Source organism: Dipteris shenzhenensis, chromosome 18 (assembly GCF_047967505.1).
Source record: "Dipteris shenzhenensis isolate YYH24624 ecotype China chromosome 18, Dip_SZ_1.0, whole genome shotgun sequence".
NCBI classification, from domain to species: domain Eukaryota; kingdom Viridiplantae; phylum Streptophyta; class Polypodiopsida; order Gleicheniales; family Dipteridaceae; genus Dipteris; species Dipteris shenzhenensis.
In genome coordinates this window covers 4,883,280-4,907,395 of record NC_141613.1, presented here as the reverse complement: position 1 = coordinate 4,907,395, position 24,116 = coordinate 4,883,280, and the positions used below count along the sequence as shown (strand labels likewise).

Genomic DNA, 24,116 nt, shown 5'->3' with positions numbered 1-24,116 from the left:
CATTTCTCTCAAATGGGTGAAGCCATCTGGTTCACCAGGTAAATACTTTGTGTATATAAAAAATATCTGGTATGTCTAGAAATTATTGCATAGTTTTCCAGGGAGGTGCTTGAGGGGGTCAATCACAAATATGTAAGCATAGCACGTGGTTCAACAAAAGGGATTAAATTTATTTTTTTTGCACCATTCAAAACAAAAACATATAGAAGGGTACCATTTGAAGGGAGTATTCATAGTTTTAATAGAGAAAGGGTGTGTTCTATTCATGAAAAATCCATAGACAAGAGACATTTAAGTTAATCTCCTTAAATGCATATGATACATAGGATTTACATATAGTGAATTCACCTTGAGATCGTTTTTTGGGTTTACTGCATGGTAAACGTATCCAAGACCATGCAGACATGTGGTTTATTGTTACCACATGGCAACATGCAATTATAGCATGATAAACCTAAAATACTAGCAGTAAGTTCAGGCATGTATGAAATGGATGCCCATCCCATTCAATGCATAATGCTTGTGATCCTATGCAATTGCCAGCCTGATCACCCTGTCTTAACTAACATAAGTCCATTTTGCTTGGGGACCCTCTAAAGGTTAAATAGGCTGTTAGGTCATCGTTAGAGCACATGCCTTGTGGATCATTTGGAGTTTTAGACATGAGTTTATATTCAATCAAGTGGATGCTAATGCTGAATTTAGAAACAAAACCTGCTTGCTCATGCTATGAGAATCTTCAACCAAGAGCATGATCAACTCTTCAAGGACATGGTGTTGCTAATTTTCTGAGAACAACTGCTAATGAATGCCATTGTAGGGGCATGGTGCAGACTGTGCGAGACTCAAAATGATTGTCTAAGTTTATGTTTTAGCAATTTTTCTAGTGTAAAAGCTCAATGCGTGGCTTTTTCTATGTTTCAACTCTTTGGAGGGACATGAACTCTAGAATTGCAATGATGTAATCTTATTACAACATATTTTTTGCTTCTAAAAAAACAGAGATAGAGGAGATGGGCCTTGCATGTACGCAATCTTGTTAATCACAACATACTAATTATTAATTAAAAGCTAAACTTGAGCAATGTGAATATTCCTTTTCAACAATTCATTTAGATCTAGCGGTTTTCTAGAGTGCTGCTTTGCGGTGAAGCAGAAATGGCGAAGGGCTTAACCGATTTGCTAGCCTCTCTGAGGCCTCTCTCTATATGCATGGGCAGGGCGGTGCATAAATTTCTAGAGGGGGGCATGTGGCAACTCGTCCTTCCCCTTAATTGAAGTAATTTATCCCCTCCTCCCCCCCCCCCTTCTCCCTTTTCACTCTCCCTCCATGGACTATTGGGCTAGTCGATTTTTTTTTCTCATAGCCCGGGCCCCTATTGGATTGGATAGGATACCTCCCTCCTATCGACCCTTGCTTGCCTGTGTAGTCCGTGTGCATCTCCGGCAGACATCCGATGGCCGTCCTTGTGTGGACATTGCCAAAAGATCTCCATGTGCCCAGGGTGAGAGCGGTGGCGGTGAATCCTCCATTGTGGCGGTCTGGTCTGAAGCCAACCTGAGTTGAATGAGGGTGTAGGGATTAACCAAGGGGTTAGGGTTTATAAGAGCCGCCATTAACGGCTGAGTTTCCTGCCTAAAACCCTAGATCCCCTCTGCTCTTTTTTCATCAAACTTCTGCTTTCTGGGTTTTCTGATGCCATTCAATCCTCCTTTCCCTTCCGTTTCGTTGCTGCTGCCGGTTCTTCGTCTTGCTCCCCTCGGAACCTCCGCAGCAGCGCCCTTTATCAATTGCAAGATCTGGCTTTTCTTCAAGCCTGAGTAAGTGATTGCTTTCTGCATCGGTTTTCATCTCCCAATTCTTCCACCAACTCGTCGTTTGGAAGCAGCATGGTAAACGGAGCAGCCGGCTCTGGCCCTCGATATGCCCCCGTCGATCCCACGCTTCCCCCTCCATGGAGAGCGTTGGTCGACGGGAACACCGGCTATTTGTATTACTGGAATACCGAGACCAATATCACTCAGTACGAGAAGCCTGCGCCCCCACAGGCCCCTCCTCTACCTGCAGGGCCTCCCCCTGCTGCTGCTGCATCTGGGGGAAACTCTTCAGGGACTACCGACGTCCAGAGCGGGAGATTTGCAGAGGCTAGAGGCTCTACCAATGCAAGCACATCGGGAAGCGCGACGGCGAGCGTCTACGGGGGTGGGGGAAATGCGCATGGTGGGAGCGTGCAGGCAGGTGGAGGAGGAAATAGTTTTCCGAATAGCTTTGCCAGCGTTCCGAATAACTCAGGAGGTAATCTATCGAGTAATATGTATGGCAAGAACAGCAACGATGCGTCTGGACATCCTGGTGGACAGATGGGTGCTGGTCCAAGGTCTGGACATCCGGGTGGGCATATGTCGGGCTCTGGTCCCAGGTTGGGACCTATGTCCAGCAGTGGCTCCAGGTCTGCGCCTGGAATGTCTGGCGGACCTCTCCACATGGGTGATAATGCATTCGGTAGCAGTGGCAGGAATACTCATGGTAGCTCTGGAGGAACAGTTCGAGGAGCTTCTGGAGGTAATGTGCACGCGAGTGCTCCGAGAAACCTGCACCGTGGTGCTGGGGTGAATGTACCTGTCCAGCCAAAACTAGCTACCCTTCCCGTCCCACAAAGGCAACAGGTGGTGTTTTGCCCTGTCTCTTTGTTTTGCAAGTAGGCTTCTTTTCTCCTTAGAACAACAAAACTCTAAATTTGTATGATTGGACTTATTCTAGTCTTACAAAGGTATATTCTTTTCTCAAAAGATCTCAAAGGCTTTGAGTCCACAACAAATATGCTTTATCGATCTTTCTGATTCTTACCTCAGCATTTGTAAAATTTGCTCTCACGTCATGACATTGCGTTATATCCCTTCTAGAGTGCGCTTATTCTTGCTTTGTGATACACCGCTGCCTTTATTGGACGTGTATCAAGTAGTTGGTCTGATAGAGCATTGTTGTGCTGAATTTGGCCTGGAAAATGTTTATGGATTCCCTTTGAAGCGGCTAGAAATCTTGCTATGTATCAAGTAGTTGGTCTGATTAAGCATTGTTGTGCTGAATTTGTCCTGGGAAATGTTTATGGATTCCCTTTGAAGCGGTGAGAAATCTTGCTTCATGCATTTGCTATATTTATGGATAACTTGTTCTCGCTTGTTATATTTATGGATCGTGTAAATAACTCGTTTCATTATGACATGGTATTTTTGAACGGAACAAGTTTTTATGCATTGCCCCATACTCCTTATAAGTCATTTGCATTGCTTCATTATTCTTTTTGGATCTCTTTCACAAAAGATCTGGGAGGTGTGATCCGAATGAAAATCTGAGTTACTTTAAATGAAGGAAACTCCTAGTTTGATTAAGACTGGATGGGATAGAAAAGCAACTCTTTCTAGGATATACCACGTATTCAACAATTCTTGTTAGACTTAACGATTTCCTCCGGAGAAACATTCTATAGCTGTAGCTGTTATATACGCATGTCATTCTTGACGAGTAATTAGTCAAGCTACTCGTTTGCCTTGGGAATTCAATCCTGATTCGGTGAGAGAGCTAACCAAGCGCATGGCGTTGGCCATGACGGGGAGCAATTTCCTTTCCAAGATATTCCTTATACCTCTAGCTACGCTCCGGTTGGCGGGAAGGGTCGGAGAGGATCCATGAACCTTTTGAATTTGATCAATCGGTACCAGATGATTTAAAAGACTAGTAAGCTTGCGTTGCAGCATGTGGGTCAACGTTTGCTTGGGTGTAGCCAATCGCGGAACTATTTTTGGAGCCATTTTGGGCCGCGATGCGATGTGCTCCTAGGGGAATATTTGAATTTTGCACGGACTCGCGCTCTCGCTGAAAATTTTCCCGACGTCATGAAGGCACATTGGTGTAATAATGAACACTGCCGCAGCACAGTCTCTGGCCTGACCACTTGTCATCGTGCAGCCTTTTGCCGCATCTTTGCCCGCAGCCCATGCAAATCATAGGTTGGCTTGGAGAGACCACCGCACTAATGACGAGTCTCGACTTTTTCCTCTCGCTCATTTAAATATTTGCAAATCAGAATGTACATGTAAGCAAACCAATGTCACATGGCCTAAGTAGCTTAAGAGGGATAGGCTTTGGAAAGAGAGTAGCATCTCTTTTCGTTACAAATCGATAACTTTTTGCTTTTACCAACATGCCCTAATTCATGGGCGTTGATGACGTCAGTGGGGATGTCATCGTAGCTAGTCCCTGCTATGCGTGATGGAGTTTATGGTTTTCAATCTTATGAGTGACTATCGTGAGATTGAAACTGCACTATGTTGTGTTTTTAGAGGATGAGTTTGGGAATGTTTCTGGATTCATTTAGGTATATGCTTCTGCCGTATTAGCGGACATGCAAGTTTCACCTTGTGAAGTTTTCGTCCAAGTTGCGGCCTGTTGGTATTGTGATAATTCTTTCTATTTTAAATGGTGCATTGCCCTATCAGCTAGATTTAGATGCTCGTTTGGGAGAGACTAGAATGAAATCGTTTAGACTTCACAAGCAGTTGTAGCTTGAATGAAGAGATTTTGGACTACTTTTTGATTAGCTTTCTTCTTTAGTGCTAGCCTTCATCATGGCTGAGTTTGCCCTTCACCTTTAGAGTGCCAATTGAAACTCAGTACGAAGACTTTGTATAAAAGGATGCTCAAGTATGTGTGGGTGTGTGGATTTGTATGTGTGAGAGCATATTTTTATACTATGGTCTACACCCACCGTTGGGCGCTGATGACGTCAGTGGGGATGTGATAGTAGCTAGTCCTTGCTATGTGTGATGGAGTTTATGGTTTTCAATCTTATGAGTGACTATCGTGAGATTGAAACTGCACTATGTTGTGTTTTTAGAGAATGAGCTTGGGAATGCTCATGGATTCATCTAGGTATATGCTTTTGCCGTATTAGTGGACATGCAGATTTCACCTCGTGAAGTTTTCGTCCAAGTTGTGGCCTGCTGGTATTGTGATAATTCTTTCTATCTTAAATGGTGCGCTGCCCTATCAGCTAGATTTAGATGCTCGTTTGGGAGAGACTAAAATGAAATCGTTTAGACTTCACAAGCAGTTGTAGCTTGAATGAAGAGATTTTGGACTACTTTTTGATTAGCCTTCTCCTTTAGTGCTAGCCTTGGTCATGGCTGAGTTTGCCCTTCACCTCCGGAGTGCCGATTGAAACTCAGTACGAAGACTTTGCATAAAAGGATGCTCAAGTATGTGTGGGTGTGTGGATTTGTATGTGTGAGAGCATATTTTTAGACTATGGTCTACACCCACTGTCGGGCATTGATGACGTCAGTGGGGATGTCATAGTAGCTAGTCCCTGCTATGCGTGATGGAGTTTATGGTTTTCAATCTTATGAGTGACTATTGTGAGATTGAAACTGCACTATGTTGTGTTTCTAGAGGATGAGTTTGGAAATGTTCTTGGATTCATCTAAGTATATGCCCTAATTCATTTCATTTTCCCAATACCTTGAACTAAATGAATGAGTGAAGAAGTTACTCAAAACAACTGTTAGCCAGGTGTGTTTTTTTTGGAGTCTATAATGTCTTTTCAATGCATCATTTAAGCTTCCTTGACATTTAAGACCCTCGAGCATCCAAAGAAAAGGAAAGAACATAGAGAGGGGGCTGCCATATGGGTAGTACCTCACAGAAAAACAAAAAGAAAGAAAGAAATAAAATTTATTAGAGTCTTCGGAAGACCGATGGGTCTATGAGATTGAAAGAAAACCTGATACAAATCACGGTAAGGGTGGAGCTACTGAAACGAGCATCATCACCCGTGCTGAATCCTAAGTCTGATCATACATAATCAAATACATCTGGATGTAACAATGAAAAGAAAAAGACTGGAGCAGAGCGGAATCCTCCGTATGTCATGTTGCCCTAGCTGGTGCATAGCCGATGATGGGACGTTGACGCCCGTCAAGGGGTGCCGTGCATCTCGGTCCCTTGGACGAGGCTCGACGCAAGACCAGAGCCATCGTGACTCCTGTGGGACGTATCCCGAGTCTAAACAATGGCGTGATGTCTCCCAGAGTGATCTGTGTGTCCCCTCGATGTCGTGTGTCGTGCTTCGATCGTCGGGTCGGGGTCTCTGTCACGTCTATGGCTAGTGACTGGACGATCAATGTCACTCAATGGGAAGAACTCCGTGATCTTGCTTTGAGAGGTGTTTGATGATGTGGCCAAGCCCCGTCGCCTGAGTAAGTACTCCTTGTTTCGGATCCCCCTCCTGAATGAAGGTTGCGAGGCATCTCTAATCTGGGTAGGTGAGGAATTTGGAAAGGAGCTCGGAGCAGTCTCTGAAGAGGTAGTGGTAGCGACCTTAGATCTCGTAGTACACTGGGCACCTAAAAATATAATGCTCCTCCGACTCAACCTCCTGACAGTCGCACAATATGCATAAGTGATGTTCCTTAGGAATCCCCCCTGCTCTGTTGCTCTCTATGTGGAGGCGGTATGATGATACCCGAAACTGTCCGATGGAGATCGGTAGTGAGTGAGGCATATGAAGCTCAGTGTACCCCGGTGGTGTGATGAATCCCTCCTCCGAAATACGAAGACAGTAATCTGTGTAGAAACTTAGCTTCACTGGAAGCTCCCTCGGTCTTAAAGGTGTATAGCTGTAGGAGATCCTCTCGAATGACCTGGTTGGTGTGTGGCCTGATCGGGTTGGTGGGTGGCCCTGGATCATTCGTGAGATCATGAGGATCTGCAGGTGCTCCACCCGTGTCCACTCTATCTCTGACATGTCAGGTCCCCAACGAGGGCTGCCATACATACTGGTTGGTCGGACCAAGGAGTTGAAGAGAAGAGCCTTGGTCCGAGGGTCCTGGAAGTGGGAGTGGAAGCATTGTCTTTGTAGCCGAGCCAGTGAGGCGTATCCCCTACTCAGTTTGGCCTACATCGCTGGTCTCATCGTGAAGATCGGGCTGGAGAAGTTGACCCCCAAGTAAGTGTATGAGGATACGATCTCAACTGGTGACCCACCGAAAGTGAACTGCTTTTTGCATGTTTGCTCGAGAGGTGTTAAAGATCTTGACCTTGGTGTTGCCAAGGTTGACCTCTAAATCATGGGATAAACAAAAAGCCTACAGTGCATCCAGGTGTCGGAGTCCCTCGGGTGTGGACGACAAGAGTGCCACGTCATCTGCATAAAGAAGAATCTTGATGATGATCCCGGCAAGTGAGCGACCGGTCCCTCCGAACGCCTCCATGAAAGTCTCAAGCTCATCGATGTAGAGGCCAAACAGGGTTGGTGATAAGGGACAACCCTGTTTGACCTCTATGGTACTCAAGATCTCATCTGTCCAACCTGCATCTGTCCGAACTCGGCCTGAGACTCTCATAAAGTGCCATGATTGCCCAGATGATCTCCTAATCAAATCAAGTGTGCCCAAATAGTAGCCCCCACATTCTTGAAGATATGCATGGGATCCAAGAGATGATTGATTTGTAACTGACCCCAATAAGGAAGCTTGTGAAAGATCGATAGCCTCTTCATACCAGGAGGAGGTTCCTCTCCATTCGCCCTCCAAGCCTGAATCCAGTCACTTGCCTTCAAATATGATGGTGGTGGATCAAGTTGACCTCCACGCGTGAGATGGTCTAGCAGAAGGTATTTTTCCCCGCTCCATAAGATCTATAACTCGTCTATCAAAGGTGTCATGTACACATCCATATTTCTAGCCTTGTACTTCCGTGGCACAAGTAGTGCAAGCATGAGGTCTCCCTTCTTAGCACACTCACATCCCTACAGGTCTCCACTTGGTCTTGAGACCTAGTATGAGTCAGGTCCCTGGCCTCTCGTACTCCCACTGCTACTCCTCGCTCCGGAAGGACTCGCACAAATACCACTCACTCTGACTCTACCACTACTACCATGAGTCCTTATCCAGTTAAGGACCTTCCTTATCAAATCACGGCTGCCGGAGAGATAATAAAAGATAAAAAGGGCAAAGCAGTGATGGCCACCATGAGGCGGTTGATGAGCCACCGCTTCAAGAGTGGCATTGATATTGATTGGTGGTATCAAGATGATCAAAAGAAGTAGGTGGTCATCGATGAATTCAAAGAAAAATACCCTAACCCCCAAATTGGAAGTTCAATGAGAATAGTGTCTGTAGGCGTGTGATGAGACGAGCTCGAGGTACTGTGTCAAAGGCTTTGCGGAAATCCACGAAGTAGCAATATACCCTCTCCTTTCGTGATCTGGGATCCTCAATGACACTTCTGAGTGTGAGTATGTGATCCATAGTCCCATGGTCTCGCTTGAAACCGGCCTGACCCTTTGCTCTGAGCCCTCTCATCTCTGCGAACAGGTTGACCGACGCATCCAATACAGCTGCATAGATCTTGGACATCACATGTCCAATCATGATAGTGTTGTAGTTTCTCGAGTCCATGGGTTCCCCTGCCTTGTGGATGGGGGTGATAGTGTTGAGTGTCCAAGTGCGGGGGAAGCGGAGGCAAACAGCGTCATTGAATAGCTTTGCTAGGATCAGAGCTAACGTGTCGATCCCATATGCGATAAACCTAGTGCATAGCCCCTTGTGATCCTTCGCTCGGCCATTGTGCAATTTCAATGTCACGTCCTTGACTCCCCCTCTGGTGAACAACGTGCAAGTGGTGGGCTAAGGTGTGTGAGATCTAGAGCGGGCTGGTGTGGGACATCATAAAGATGGTGTGCATACGTGTGCCAGACTCTCGTGTCGGTGAGGGGTGATGGAGACCTACGCTCAAGGAATCTCTACAAAAAATCCTTAGAGTTGTTGTTGTACAAGATGTTCAGCAGCTCCTCATTTCGACGAAGAAATGTTTGCTTCTTCCAACATACGAGACGTCGGTACTTGTGTACCGTGTCTGGTGTGTCCGGGAGGTGACATCTGGTTTCAAGTCGGAGTTGTCGGCGATAAGCCTTGTACTCCGCATCGTACCAGTTGTTGCAGGGTACATAACCAAGAGGTGGTGGTCTAGTGGATTGTGTGGTGTGGAGAAAGATTTGGAGGACAGTCTCGTAGAGTGTGCGACTAATCAGGGCAGCACGGTCCTTTATGAGTGGCATGTGATCGATGTAGGTTAGGAGTTTGTTTAGGCATCCAAAGCAGGCCGGTGAGAGGTTGTGATCAAAGTGTATCTTGTGGTAGGTGTCGTGCTTCCTATGTGCTGTGTGTGGTGTGGCTAAGCGTGGGGTGGCGATAGTGAAGAATAGGTATGTGTGATCAACTCCTGGAGAAGTGGTGCTACGGTGAAGTCGGTGATACATGAAGTGAAGGTAGGGGATCCCATGATGTAATCTACTACACTAGTGCCCCCCCGTGTGGGAAGCAAGTAAAACCACCTGAGGAGGGCCATAGGTCAAGCCCGTTGTAGATGATGAGATCATGCATCTTGCCCAGATCAAGGAGCGCGTGTCCATATGGTGTATCAGGCCCGTGTCAGTCCGATGAGGTCCTGGTCATACCTGCTCCGTCTAGGTCCATGTCTGGTAGCATGATAGAGTCTTCTCGGAAGTACCGGAGTGGTGCCTGGTGCGTGCTCATCTTGGCGTTGAAGTCCCCAACAAGGAGAACTTGCCCACGGGCTGAAAGGTTTGGGATATCCTGATGTAAGGGTGCATATGGCGATGTCTCACCCTCCTCTCGTGCCACTCTGCCGAAGTGGGATGTGTCTGGTGCGAAGTAGCATATTGCTATGAAAAGGTCACGGGTGTCTATGCGTCGGATCCGGATCCACATGAATTGGGAGTGTGCGTCCTTTCTCTCAATGGAGATGGCTCGAGCGAGGGAAGATCTGTGCAATACTGCGACCCCGCTTGATCCTCAGACGACTCCTGTATTTCTCGTCTCATCCCTGAAGGTTGACTCCCATGTGTAGCCACTGACTATCGGTAGTGGACGCTCTGGGCTCCGTGTAGAATCCCGTAGGATAGAATAGATGCATCTTGCAAGATGTGTGAGAGCACAATGAAAGAAAGATGGTAGTTCTCTATTATGGATTGTGAGAGAGATGACTCTCTCTTATAGAAAGGGGGAGAAGGTAATACCTTCCCTACATAAGTGGCAATCAGCCCCTACATCAGTGGGAATCAATCCCTACATCAGTGGGATTGCCTTTGTCTTACATCATCACTTAGGTCACACACTAGACACATCAAAGCACTTGATGTGCCTTTACAACACACACAAACACACATGTGACTCCCCTAGATGCACACATGCACCATAGAGCAAGCCCTTGATCATACTTATCCCAACATACCCTTCCTCAAGGGTTTGCCTCTTGCAGTGTCAAGCATACATCTAGTCTCATAGTTTCTCATGCCATCTCATGGTGGTCAAGGATATATCTATGGGTAGGATCTCATGCTAGCAAGGGTTCCCAAGGGTGTGAGGTTCACAGAAATGGGATAGACAAAACACATATCACATGATCTACATCATATGGTGACCAGAGGTGATTTACATAACATATTCTTTTTGGAGTACTACTCCAGGCAGAGAACCTCAAAATTTGACCAAGTGATGATAAACAAAAAAGTGCTTAAAAAGCATAGTCTTCATTTTCTTCATTTGCTGATGGAGTTCTTCCTTCAGGCATATTTGCTTTGTTGTTGAAGTAGTCCTTCTTGTCTTTGATCAACCAATTAGCTTTTTCTTCTTTCCATTCACAACATTCCATATCTTCTTTGTCATAAGCATAAACTTGGCTTTTGTTTGCCAAGTATGGAAACTAGTCCCATTAAACTTATCAGAAAAGGTCTTAGCTTCCATGGCAAGGTCTTACCCGAGGGTAGTGTCTAGTGCCGTACAAATGAAAATATGAGCAATAAAAAATAATCCTTCAAAGCATTTAGAGTAGCAAAGACTTGTAACCAAATTCCATACTACAAATCATAATGGAAATGATGCTTTCACTTGCATGCTTCATAGAGGTGGCTAAATGAAAGTATTCCAAGCAAATCCAGGTATAGCAGCTTAAAGTAAAGCTGTAGCCACAGTTGTACTGATGCTATTCAACACTTTAAAACATTAGAAATGCTAAAGTAGCATTTAATGTAGCATCAAACTCACAACATTGTCAAAACTGTCCAAAACAGAGACCATAACTTGGAGGGTGCAATTCTCACAGCTCATAGCTTTATTCAAGGGGATTTTTATGCAGGAAGAAGGGCCTTATACCAGAGAAGGGCTACCAGCAAGGAGGGGCGAAATGTTGCGCCAGGTCGCCATAGCCAGGCTTGAGAAGACAGACTGGTTTTTCATCGTTTTCTCCTCCATCTCTTGTCCAAATGAGCTCAGATTTCAGCAGCAGCTTGCCCTCAGTGTCGTTTAGCACGGGCTCAGAGGAATTTTCAGATAGGTAAGTACAGAGGCGGCATTGCACGAAATTTCGTCAGAGAGTGAGTGTTGGCGTTGCGTGTACAGTCGAAATTTCTCTGAATGCTTGCAGCTGGAAGTTCGCCCATACGTGAGGAGTTTGCAGCTCAAAGGGTTTGGGCAAAGGTCGCTTGAAGGCAAAGAACAGAGCTCTCAAAGATTTTGGGAAGGAGGAGGAAAAATGGAGAAGATGAAGAAGCTTGTAGTTTATGCTAGAGATAGCATCTAATGCTAGGCTAGGCTAGATCTAGAACCTAATGCTCTGATACTCTGTGTAGAATCCCGTAGGATAGAATAGATGCATCTTGCAAGAGGTGTGAGAGCACAATGAAAGAAAGATTGTAGTTCTCTATTATGGATTGTGAGAGAGATGACTCTCTCTTATAGAAAGGGGGAGAAGGTAATACCTTCCCTACATAAGTGGCAATCAGCCCCTACATCAGTGGGAATCAATCACTACATCAGTGGGATTGCCTTTGTCTTACATCATCACTTAGGTCACACACTAGACACATCATAGCACTTGATGTGCCTTTACAACACACACAAACACACATGTGACTCCCCTAGATGCACACATGCACCATAGAGCAAGCCCTTGATCATACTTATCCTAACACTCTGGTGTGTCTCCGTGTAAAAGACTATGTCTCGTCCTGTATAAGACTCCGAGAAGTTCCTTGGGTCTGACCATAAGGTACCATTAAAGTTCCAAATGGTGCAGGCTAGGGTCTTGGAAACCTGAGTCTTATAGGCCCCGTCCCCTTAGGGGGTACGGGTGGGAGCCCGACAGGTGTCGGTCAACAACCTACCATCTCGGACCACAGCCCACTTCCCCTCCTTGCGGGCAACATCCCGCTGCTGCAAAAGAACTCGTCGCTCCTCAATCTGTAGTGGTGTCAAATCTACAGGGTGGGATGCTCTCGTAGAGCGGCTCGGCATCGGAGTGTCGCTAGTCGAGCATGTGAATCTCTGAAGCGAATGACTAGGGGCTGCTCTCGGTTGGGGTCTCTCCCAACACGCCATGCTCCCTTTATGCCATGGTCGGGGACCCCCATGGTGGTGGTCACAAAGGACAGCAATGGGGCTGCCACATGGACATCAATGAACAGCATCATGGCTGTCATATGGGCAGCACATCTAGAGAAGTACCTGGAGCCATGTGGGAGTATGGATCAGCACCACATGAGCTGAGGTGGATACAGGAGCTGATGTAGAGGTTTTGGAGTAGCAGTCCCTCTCCCGGTGATTATCACGGCCACAAATGGTGCATGGATGAGCCTTGAAACAGTCCTTCTCCACATGATTAGTTTTGCCACAATGGGTGCAAGGCTTTCTTACCTTAGAACTTCCTTTCTTTGCTAAAAATGCAGTGTCAGTTACCTTTCGTTGTTGAGTTCTTTCTTCCTCTTGGAGAGCATTGATGATACCCTCAAGAGAAGGATTATTATGATACTTGAAGGTAGTGACAAGAGTAGCATAGGAGTCAGGTAAGCTTTTGAGAAGCACAGCAATAGCAATATCTTCGGAGATGGGAGACTTGACTGACGCAAGCTGAACCATAAGACTGCGAAGATAATTGACATGAGAGGCTATAGTAGCTCCTTCCTGCATATGTAGATCAAAGAATGAGATCATAAGTGCAATCTTAGAGTTTTTAGATCGGGCTCCAAAAAGAGTGTCCAAAGTGATCCATGCTTGAGGAGCAGACTGTATGTCGGAGATGTGATGAATGTAATCATCTCCAAGGCCGAGCAATATGATAGCATAGGCTTTGTCGTTCTTGGCAGCAACAACTTGCTCAGATGGACCTTCGGGAGCATCACGGTGAACAATGTCCCAAAGGCCTTCTTTCATAAGATGGCACTTGATTTTGATCTGCCAAGTATGAAAGTTGGACCCATTGAATTTGTCGATAGATATGAGAGAATGAGAGGAAGATGCCATGTGGGAAGGTCTTACCTCTTGCTAGGATGCAAGGGCAGTGTCTATTCCCTTACAATATTGCAGAAAATAAATGAGAGGAAGAGATCCCAGAGGCCGGTTCTCTCACCACTTTGTCAGGGCCATAGCATATGACAGCCCATCGAAGTAGGAGGAACCAGCAGTTTGCAGATATGAGGATTAAAAAGGACTACTCAGCAAACTGAAAGAGACAATGTACAGTACCTTAGCAAGAACTGAATGCAGAACTGAATGCAGGTTGGGCAGAGATAAAAAAGCTTCAGCTCCTCCTTTATTTCGAACAGAAAAGGTACGGGCAGCAGCTTCAGAAAGTCGTGGGCAGCTTCTTCAGCTCACGAAATCAGGACAGAAATGGCAGGCAGATCTGCAGCAGTAGAGGCCACCTGAACTGGTACAACGGGTGCAGGTACGTACGGACGACGTCGAAGTACAGACGGCGTACGGTCACAGCGGAGTACGGATGCCTGTACGGACGGCGCTGATCTGTCAGGAGCGACAGCAGGAGCGGGAGCTACAGCAGCGCCAGATCTGCGCAGATCTGACGTGCAGATCTGGTAGAGAGTGGAACTGCGCAGCAGATCTGGCAGCGCAATGGCGTGCAGATCTGGCGCGCAGATCTGGAAGAGAGATGGCGGGCAGATCTACAGCGGCAGCAGGAACGGCAGCAGCGTGGAGAAGACGGGCAGAAGATGAAGATGGCGACCAGCTGAGCGGGGGAGAAATCTGAGAAGAGGCAGCTATGGCTACAGCAGACTGAGGAGAGAGAAGAGGGATCAATCTAGCTCTGATACCATGTTGGAATATGAAATCAAGAACTAGAACTAGAAACTGGAAATGAAATAACAAGACTGAAAGACTAGAAATACCTTGAGAAGAGTGTAGACAAGACACAAGCTAGACTGATAGATTAGAATGATGTGACCCATTGAATATATGGGCCAAAGTACAAGACATAAAGCAAGAGTGCTTATGGGATAATTGTAGAAGTGCCACATGGCACACACTCAAGACATAAAGACTAGACTTAGACTTAGACAAATGTAGACTAGGAAATAGTACACTTAGTGTGCACTTATCTCCAACAAAGGCGACTGGCAGAAGCAGGTCCAGGAGAAGATCAGTGGCTTTGAGACAGAGGCGAGCACTGGCTGTATGATGGCCGCACATGGCAGAATGAACCTGGGACAGATGCGCCTGGGATGGACAGGCTTCTAGGCAGGCTCAGGGCCTGCATCGGGCCTGACAGAAGGCACAAAGGCAGCATCAGCCCAAAAGGGCCTGTCAAAGGCCCTTCTATAGGGCTGGTTGGACCAGCCAACCCAGTCGGTTTTTGACAGATCAGGTCGGCCAGTCTAGTCGGCCAGATTAGGTCTGGCTGGTCGGTTTAATTAAAGCCCCTTGAAGGGCCTATAAAAGGAGGGCCTCCAAGCCCTCATTACTCATCTTCTGGAGCAGGAAGGAGCAGCAGAGCAGCACGAGTTGGGCCTATGACTAGGCTTGAGGAGCTGCATACTTAGCTCATAGAGGGCTGCCTACCTAGGCTGACACAGGGCAGCAAGGTTGAGAAGATCATTCTGAACAAAAAGTCTACAGATGCTCGAGGTGGAGCACCTAGGCTCAAGCCGGCAGATCCTTGTGGTAAGATCAGAGGACCATACCATTGGTGGGACTTTGGATCTATCTCTTTTGTATTGTGTCCATAGCTTTGCACGGAAACATTATTTTGTGGTGTCTATATCTGGCTGGTTTATTGTCTATTGATGAGTGTGCAATCTATTTGATGCACATCAAGTTAAGAAGTTTGTGATTCCTTACCCCACACCACACTGTGTGAGCTCCTGGGCTATTCTATCAGTCTTCCGCTGTGCTTACCATCTGTTGTTCGACTTCTAACATGGTAGCAGAGCCCAAGTAGGAGGCTCATAGGTGTGAGAGCCTGAAGGCAGGGACCTTGCTGAAGGACGACCCTGATTCATAAGCTCTTGGGAATCGACTTCCACGAGTGAGGACAGTGCCCTTGCAAAGGAGGGTGACTTAGGTTCATTCAGGTGTGTTCAGAGTTCTGGTCTACTGAAGGTTGAGTTTGTTCGACTTTGGTGTGTGGCTTAGCAGCAGAGATGTTGATCTCTTCAGCCTCTTTGGCCCTTGCTCTCCCTTCCTCCTCCCCTAGATTTCTTTCTTTCATCATCCCTAACTTTAGAGAGTCTGGGAAACTGGATGGGTCAAATTACCCGATTTGGAATGTGAAGATCCGGAGTCATATAATGGCTTGGAAGCTGTGGAAATTGACAATGGGAATGGAGGTGAAGCCAGAGGATATGATGGGCAAACATGGGAAGATACTCATGCCTGTAGATGGAGACGAGCTTGAAGCTTGGGAAGATAGAGATGCCCGTGCCTTGCATTGATCATAGGGACTACGGCACTCTGTGCTTCCTCACATCCAGATGGTTGACACGTTGTCAACGATCTGTGACGTATTCCTTTCTCTATATCTAGACTTATGGGTGGTTTGATGAATGGACACTTGTGGAAGGGTATGCCCTTTCGACGGGACACTTCCTATGAGGCACAACCCTTCACAAGAGACATTCTATGGAAGAGACACTTCTATTGTAATGTACCCTCTCATCAAGGGTCACACCCTTCACAAGGGGTACACACCAATTCATGCACATACACTTTGGAGTACACACCTTTTCATGTGTGACTCTTTACTCTCTATATAAGAGAGGCCCAATTGTATGGATGAGACACTACAAATACTACAGACACTCAAGCAATACAATTATTCCTTGTTCTCTGCTATTTCAGTCTCCTTTTTGTTCCTTAGCACATTTCCAAATATAATAAATCTAGGATTTCTTACAGTGGTATGAGAGCAAATTTCGCTCCTGCTTGTAGGAAATGCCCCCCACCTCCTAGCACCTATCTGATACATCTCTTTCTGCTAGAAGGATATGCGTGCACATTGTGCATGGAAGAGATGGAGAGAATGAGCGTAAAAATTTTTAGCGCCAACCCTGCCTAAAGTCATCAATGGCCTCTCCATCTCCCACACATCACGAGTTGATGTGAATGGACACGACAAAAATCGTGTCTTTTCATGTGCTTGGGCTGTCCCAAAACCAAGGGACGCACCTTTTCCACCATCGGACACACCTTTTGATGAAGAGTTTTGACTCCTCACCCAAGGGACACACCCCATCGTGGAAAAAAGGACACACCTCTTCATGTGGGGACACCCCTTTTAAAAACAGGGTCACACCCCTTCATGAAAAGGTACACCTATTCCAAGGGTCACACCCCTTCGAATAGGCACACCTTTTGGAACCAAGCACCTTATAAAAAAAAAGGGTACCTAGAGGGGCTAAAAAAGGAAAAACCCAGCCCCATACCTTAGGTCTAACCCTAGACTACCCAAGGGTTAAATAAACCCACCCTTTAATTTTTTGGGCAACCACCTACCATAGGCAGCCACAAACGAAAAACAAAAGGGACGCTCCATTTTCAACGCCCGTACAAATTTCGTTAAGGAGGTCTGCCTCCCTACGCAGCCCCTGCCCTCGCCGTTTTGCTGCCCTACCCCTTGCCTGCAGCCCCTTCCCGTTGACGGTTTGCTGCCCTGCCCTCGCCAGTTTTCGGCCCTAGTTCACTGCCAGCCTGCAGCGCCAGATCAGCGCCAGTCCCTGCCATTGCTGCCGCAAATCATCCTTGGAAGCCTGCAGCCTGGTTTCGCCAGCCTCTATTGTGATACAGCCCTTGGAAACCTGCAACCTGTTTCGTCAGTCTTTATCACGATACAGCATTGGAAGCTGCAGCCTGTTTCGCCATAGACAGCCTGCCCCCCTTTGTTTCGCCACCTTACCTCCCAGATCAGCAGCGGTTCAGCCTCCTATCGCGATGAAGACAGCCTGTTAAATGCGTCCTGTTCTTGTTTTCCAATCCGGACCAGCCAGGCCCAGATCTGCTCCTCGCCAACCACTGCAACATGGACCTCCGGATAGAAATCTGCAGGCCTTTTCTACGCAACAAATTGGCAGATTAAATCAATGCTAGGTGGATTCTGTCCGGTCTACTTCTAAGGATTCTCTTGTCATTATCAAATTACAGCAAATGAAAGACGCTTCCTTAAAGCATGGAAACCCCTAGTAATTCACCCGTCCCTTCAAGGACACCTCAGGCATCATCTACCACACAACATCGTGTTCAGATTGCACAACCAGCCTATTTCGAAGCTATTGCATTGTGGGTCTTCTGTGTCACGTGCCCTCCTAGTGATTTGGACCACATCCTATACCTTTTGTGGAAGGCACCTCAGTTACATTACTTCCTCATTACAGTCTAGGTTGTGTTCCACGAGACACGAAGATACCTAGAACCCGATATTCCTCACGAGTTTGCTGTCCATCTTTGGAGAGAATTTTACCCCTCAGCTTCAGCATCTCCAGGGTACTCTCCACTTCCTTCAGCTCCCCGATATCCTCCTATACAGGTTGTACCTTCCCTAAGACAGTATTTACACTCTGAAGGCACTCCTTCTCCTGGATATCCCCTTTTTCCGACAGCAGCTCCTTATCCCTTCTCAGATTCGTGGACTCTGCAACCTACCCCTGTACTCTCACGAGCAGTAACACCCATTTTGGCATCACCAGTGTTACCTCAGACAGGACCTCCTTTACCAGATTTCCACGGGTGGTTCCATCCTGCCTCGCTTGCCTCCTCCAACATGAGCAACCTCAGGGAGCAGCCTGAATCTTCTTCTAGGAATGGTACAAACTAGAGCGCACTGAACTCCGTGCCGTCTACCGTTTACTCCAAGCTTCCAAAACTAAAAGACTTGACATCAAACTTTCGGAAGCCTACTCTGGTCAACGAAATCGTCGAACAGTTGACCAATGGCTCGTAAAACTGCGCATGTACTTTGATAGTGTCGACCTCTCTGAAGGCAAAAAGATTGCCTTGGCAGCCTCCCTCCTTAAGGATACAACTTTTCTATGGTGGCAAAGACGCTTAAAGGACGGCATAAGTGTGTTAACATGGGAACGTTTTGAACACGTGCTCCGTAAGCAGTTCATACCTGCCAATGCGGACTTCCAGACACGTTCAAAACTCCTACAGTTGGAGCAAACAGGCTCCCTGTCTTCCTACATCTCTCAGTTCACCACATTGGTGCTGGAGATTGATGGGTTAACTGATGATGATCGCCTTCATGCTTTCATCTCAGGCCTAAATCCCTCTTTACGCATTGATGTCCTTAAAGCAAACATCACCACCACAGCTGGCGCTATTGCGTACGCAGAGCGCATAACAGATTCTCAAAACACAGGAAAGCAGAGTGCTAATCGAACACAGAACTCTACTATGGCCAAAGGTGCTCGCCCTCAAGATAACCCCAGGTTTAGAAAAAACTCGGGTAATCAAGGTCAACGACAGTCTCAAGATCCCCACAAGTCTCAGAAATCATATGTTACCGTCATCCCCAACATAAAGGTGCGGCCACTAAATAGAAGAACAACTCCAGCACAAAAGGACTTTGTATCATCTGTACAGGCGACCATAGGTGGTTCGATTGTCCCAAGAGACCAAAGCAAAATTCCAATATAGAACCTAGCACTTCCCAAACAGAAGTTGCTACTTCAGCACAAGACAAGAAAGGCAAAGCTGTTCGAATGGCAAATACCATCCACCTGAGCCTTGGCAGCAATCCCGGATCTTCCTTGGCCACTCAAGTACTTTTTGTTCAAGGATCGATTCGTGGAACAACGGTCACTATCCTCATCGACAGTGGCTGCTCTCATAACTTCCTAGCTAGTGCTATGGTCGACAAACTTCGGTTAACCACCAGTCCTAGTCTCATCGACTATCAGATTGAACTCGTAAATGGAACTACCTTCTTGTGCAACACCAGGATTAAAAACTTGTCTTTTCGCATCTAACGCTATACGGACAAGTTGAACTTCGACATCATGCCTCTTTCTCGGTACGATGTCATACTTGGACAACAGTGGCTCTACGACTATGATCCATCAATCAGTTTTCGCAGCCATACTATCCAGTTTGTCTACCAGGGAAAACTTATTGAGCTTACTGGTTCTAGGGACTCTCCTTCAACCCAATTGCCTCTACCCTACAAGTAAAGAAGTGGGTTCGTAAATGCTAAGTAAAGACTTCACTTCTGTTGGTTACGGCAGTAGAGGAGACACCAACAAAGGATCCTCTTGAATACTTCAAACAACCTTTTTTCCAGCCCTACCTGGATATTTTTCCATAGAAATTGCCAAAGCAGTTACCACCTGGACGACAAGTGGATCACCCAATCGAACTTATTCCCCTCAGTAATCTACCGTCGAAACCTCCTTATCGGGTTTCTTACACTCAAAATGAAGAAATTCAAAGACAGGTGACCGAACTACTCGACAAAGGTCACATTCGGCCCAGTCGTAGCCCTTTCGGATCTCCTCTACTACTAGTGGAAAAAAAGAATAAGTCAATGCGCCTCTGCATCGACCACCGAGCCCTCAACAAGCTCACATTAAAAAACAAGTATCCATTGCCTCGCATCGATGATCTCTTCGATCAACTTCTACACGTAACATAATTCTCAAAGATTGATCTTCGTTCAAGTTATCATCAAATTCGCATACTCTCAAGGCGATGAGTACAAGACAGCTTTTCGAACAAAGTAATGACAATATGAATGTTTGGTCATGCCTTTTGAGTTAAACAATGCCCCGACCACATTCATGACACTAATGAACGACATCTTCAGGCCCTTCCTCGATAAGTTAGTCATCGTTTATCTCGATGACATCCTCGTTTTCAGCACATCCCTACATGAGCACAAACAACATCTTCACCAAGTTTTTGAAGTTCTCCGCGCAAATTCTCTCTACATCAACATTGAGAAGAGTGAGTTCTTCAAGACCCAACTCAAATATTTAGGACATGTTATTTCAGCTCAAGGCATCTCTGTGGATTCCAAGAAGGTCGAGGTAATCCGAAATTGGCCTACTCGTAAGACTGTTCATGATGTCCGCTCTTTTCTCGGATTGGCAAACTTCTACCATACAAAGGTCTATCAGTTTTCCGAAATCGCAGCTCCTATGTCCGAATTATTGAAAAGCACATCAATTTTTCAATGGCGTCCCGAAACAGAGTATAGTTTCCATCAACTCAAGCAAGCACTCACTATCACACCAGTTATGGCTATTGCTGACCCAAACTTTCCATTTGAGGTCATGACTAACGCTTCCGACATCGCTACAGGAGCAGTCTTGATGCAAGAAGGCGGAGTCATTGCTTTTGATAGCCATAAACATTCTGATATCCAAACCCGATATCTGGTTTATGATAAGGAGTTTCTTGCCGTTGTATATGGTTATCGCTCTTGGAAACATTATCTCATGGGAGCCGACTCGGTGGTCAAGACAGACCATCACTCTTTAAAGTATATCTTTACTCAGCCAGTCATGAACGCTCGACAAGCACGCTGGGTTGAGTTTCTGGCCAACTTTCACATGACCATTGAGTACATTCCAGGACTACGCAATGTAGTTGCAAATGCTCTCAGCAGGTTAACTCTAGCATCAACTATGATAATCTCTACATTATCTGTGGATGTTCCGAATTCATTCAAAGGGAAGTATTTCAATGATAAAGACTTCGGCACAGCAATAGAAGTTCTTTCAAAAGATCAACCTTCGACTTCTGAACAGAAGATTTTCTCATCCTATTCTTATACAGATCACCTTCTGTATTATCAAGATCGCGTCTGTGTGCCACATGACAAGGATGTTCGACGTCTTTTGCTAAAAGAGCATCATGTAGTTCCTTATGCTGCCCATCCAGGCATCAACAAGACTTATCGGTTACTGAGTGCAACATACTACTGGCCTCAGATGAAAAGTGACATCATCAAAATGATTACATCTTGCTTATCTTGTCAACAAATGAAAGCAAGCCAACGACTTTTAACAGGGCTTCTTCAACCTCTTCCAGTTTCAACCGAAAGGTGGGAAAGTATTTCCATGGATTTCATTGTAACACTACCACGATCCTCCTGAGGTAATACTCAGAGTATGGTAATTGTTGATCGATTGTCCAAAATGCCACACTTTGTTGCTTGCAAAAGTAGTGCACAGGCTCTAGACATAGCCAAACTCTTCATACAACACATCTTCCGACACCATGGATTGCCCAAGAATATCATATCCGACAGAGATCTAAGTTTACCGGATTTCACTGTTCGAATCTTTGGGAACTACTCTACTGTTCAGTTCAGCCTACCATCCAGAATCAGATGGCCAGACTGAAAGAGAGCCAAGTTCTGGAAGAAATGCTTCGACATTATATTCAGTCACGCCTAGCAGTTTGGGAAGAGTATCTACCACTCCTTGAGTTTGCTTATAATAACTCTTTCCATAGTGCCATCAGCATGACTCCATTCCAAGCAGCTAATGGACACACTCCGATTGTAGCAACGAATTTTGTTCAACATCGAGTGGCCCTAGCTGATCAACTAGTTCAAGAAAAAGCAAGACATTCTACTTTAAGTCAGGGATCATATGCGAAAAGCGCAAGAGCGTATCAACGTCAACAAACATTGGCGTCACCTAGAATTTAACACTGGTAACATGGTGCTATTATTTGTAGCCCCACATTGCTATAAGACGGTTAAGTCTGTGTTTCCTAAGTTGCGACCAAGATACTATGGACCTTTCCAGATCGTCAAGAAAAATTCATCTTTAAGTTACAAATTGGAATTACCACCATCATGGGGTAAAATCCATTCGACATCATTTCATATTTCTTGGCTAAAGACGTACATTCCAAGCGATGAAGCAGTTCCTCATGTAGATGATTATGTCCCAAAAATCGAAGACGATTGTGTTCTCCTTATTCCGGAGCGTATTTTGGACCATCGACATCGAGAGACTTGACATCGACTTATCACGGAATTCCTTGTTCTTTGGCGAGATCTGGATGACTCCGACGCTACTTGGCAATTTGATGAAGACTTACAGCAGTACCCTGACATTTTACAGCAGTATTTTTAAAATTTACCGTGATATTTTCTACATCAGTTCATTATCTCCACCAAGGTCTTATTTTGAGTGGGAGGGGATGTCACGATCTGTGACGCATTCCTTTCTCTATATCTAGACTTATGGATGGTTTGATGAATGGACACTTGTGGAAGGGTATGCCCTTTCGACGGGACATTTCCTATGAGGCACAACCCTTCACAAGAGACATTCTATGGAAGAGACACTTCTATTGTAATGTACCCTCTCATCAAGGGTCACACCCTTCACAAGGGGTACACACCTCTTCATGCACATACACTTTGGAGTACACACCTTTTCATGTGTGACTCTTCACTCTCTATATAAGAGAGGCCCAATTGTATGGATGAGACACTACAGATACTACAGACACTCAAGCAATACAATTATTCCTTGTTTTCTGCTATTTTAGTCTCCTTTCTGTTCCTTAGCACATTTCTAAATATAATAAATCTAGGATTTTTTACACACGTTTGTAGAGATGTGGACCATTCCGAAGGATCTGTATGAGACTGACAAGACATCCCGGATCTTGCTTCTTCAGCATCAGCTCTACAACCTAGATATGGATGAGGGAGATTTGGTACATGACCACTTGACGAAGGTCAAAGTGGTGAGGAATCAACTGGCATCAATTGATCAGAAGGTGGACTCCTGCCATTTGGCCTTGATTGTACTGAGAAGGCTACCTCGGAGTTTCAAAAGCTTTGTTACGTCTGTGACAAGTTAGAGGACCAAACCTTTGACTTTTGAGGAGTTGGGTCCCTTATTGCTACAGGAAGAATCTAGGGAGAAGTCCTAATCCAATGACAAAGATAACAAGGCATTGTTGGCAAAGGATTACGCTGGCAAAGGGAAGGGCAAGCCTAACGGTGGCAAGTCCAAGAAGGATGACTCTGATGATGAGGACACTTCCAAGAGGAAGCAGAAGAAGTGTTGCTATTGTGCGACGCTAGGTCGTTTTGCGAAGGATTGCATAAAGAAGAAGGCGGATTAGAAAAACAAAAGAAAGGAGTCCGACTTAGATTCAGAGGGTGACACAAAAGCCAAAGCTAATGTGGTAATCGAGAGTTGTTCTTGGTGACATCTCCGTGTGTTACTGAGGTCAGATATGTCGACCTAGAAGTCATAGTGATGATGTTTGACATTGAGATGTTTGTCGACGAGGAGTCAGAAACCATTGCGGAGGTGAAGGACAACATGGAGTGCTTGGTATTTTCTAGGTGCATGGTTGTTGATACGAGGGTCGATTCCATGGAGTGCCTTTTCATGTTCAGATGGATGTTCTACTTCAGAAGGGGACATTATAGGAAATAACAGGCCATTGGTATGTGCCACGTTGAGATGCATGGTTTGCTTTCAGAGCAAGCACACAGGTAGTACGATGATCCGGTATGTACTTGATGTTCTTAATTTGAGCCTTTATAGCATGTTGTGGAGAGAATTTGCTCTTCATCTATCTCAAGTAATGGAAGGAATTGACCTTCTTCGAAGGCAGAAGGAAAAGTGTGGGTGCTTTTTCCAATTGGATGGTGTACAGAAGCCAGAAGAGTGCGCTTGAGAGCTCAGTGAGAGTTCGTGGTCCAGGTTATTTGGAGATATCCATCTGTTGCAGACCTTGCCAAAGGAAGGACGGCTCGAGAGCTCAGTGAG

At 45.8% G+C, this 24,116-nt stretch overlaps 1 protein-coding gene across 2 annotated transcripts in view; it reads left to right on the top strand.

The window, feature by feature from the left end:
- The first annotated feature begins 1,654 nt into the window (after positions 1–1,654).
- Positions 1,655–24,116, top strand: part of LOC147890728 (DEAD-box ATP-dependent RNA helicase 14-like) — a 44,825-nt gene continuing 22,363 nt past the window's right edge. For both annotated transcript variants that reach the window (XM_087389560.1, XM_087389559.1), the window contains exon 1: positions 1,655–2,667. In XM_087389560.1, the coding sequence (XP_087245686.1) occupies positions 1,891–2,667 (777 nt within the window). In that variant the 5' untranslated portion in view covers positions 1,655–1,890. The remainder of the gene's footprint in view (positions 2,668–24,116) is intronic.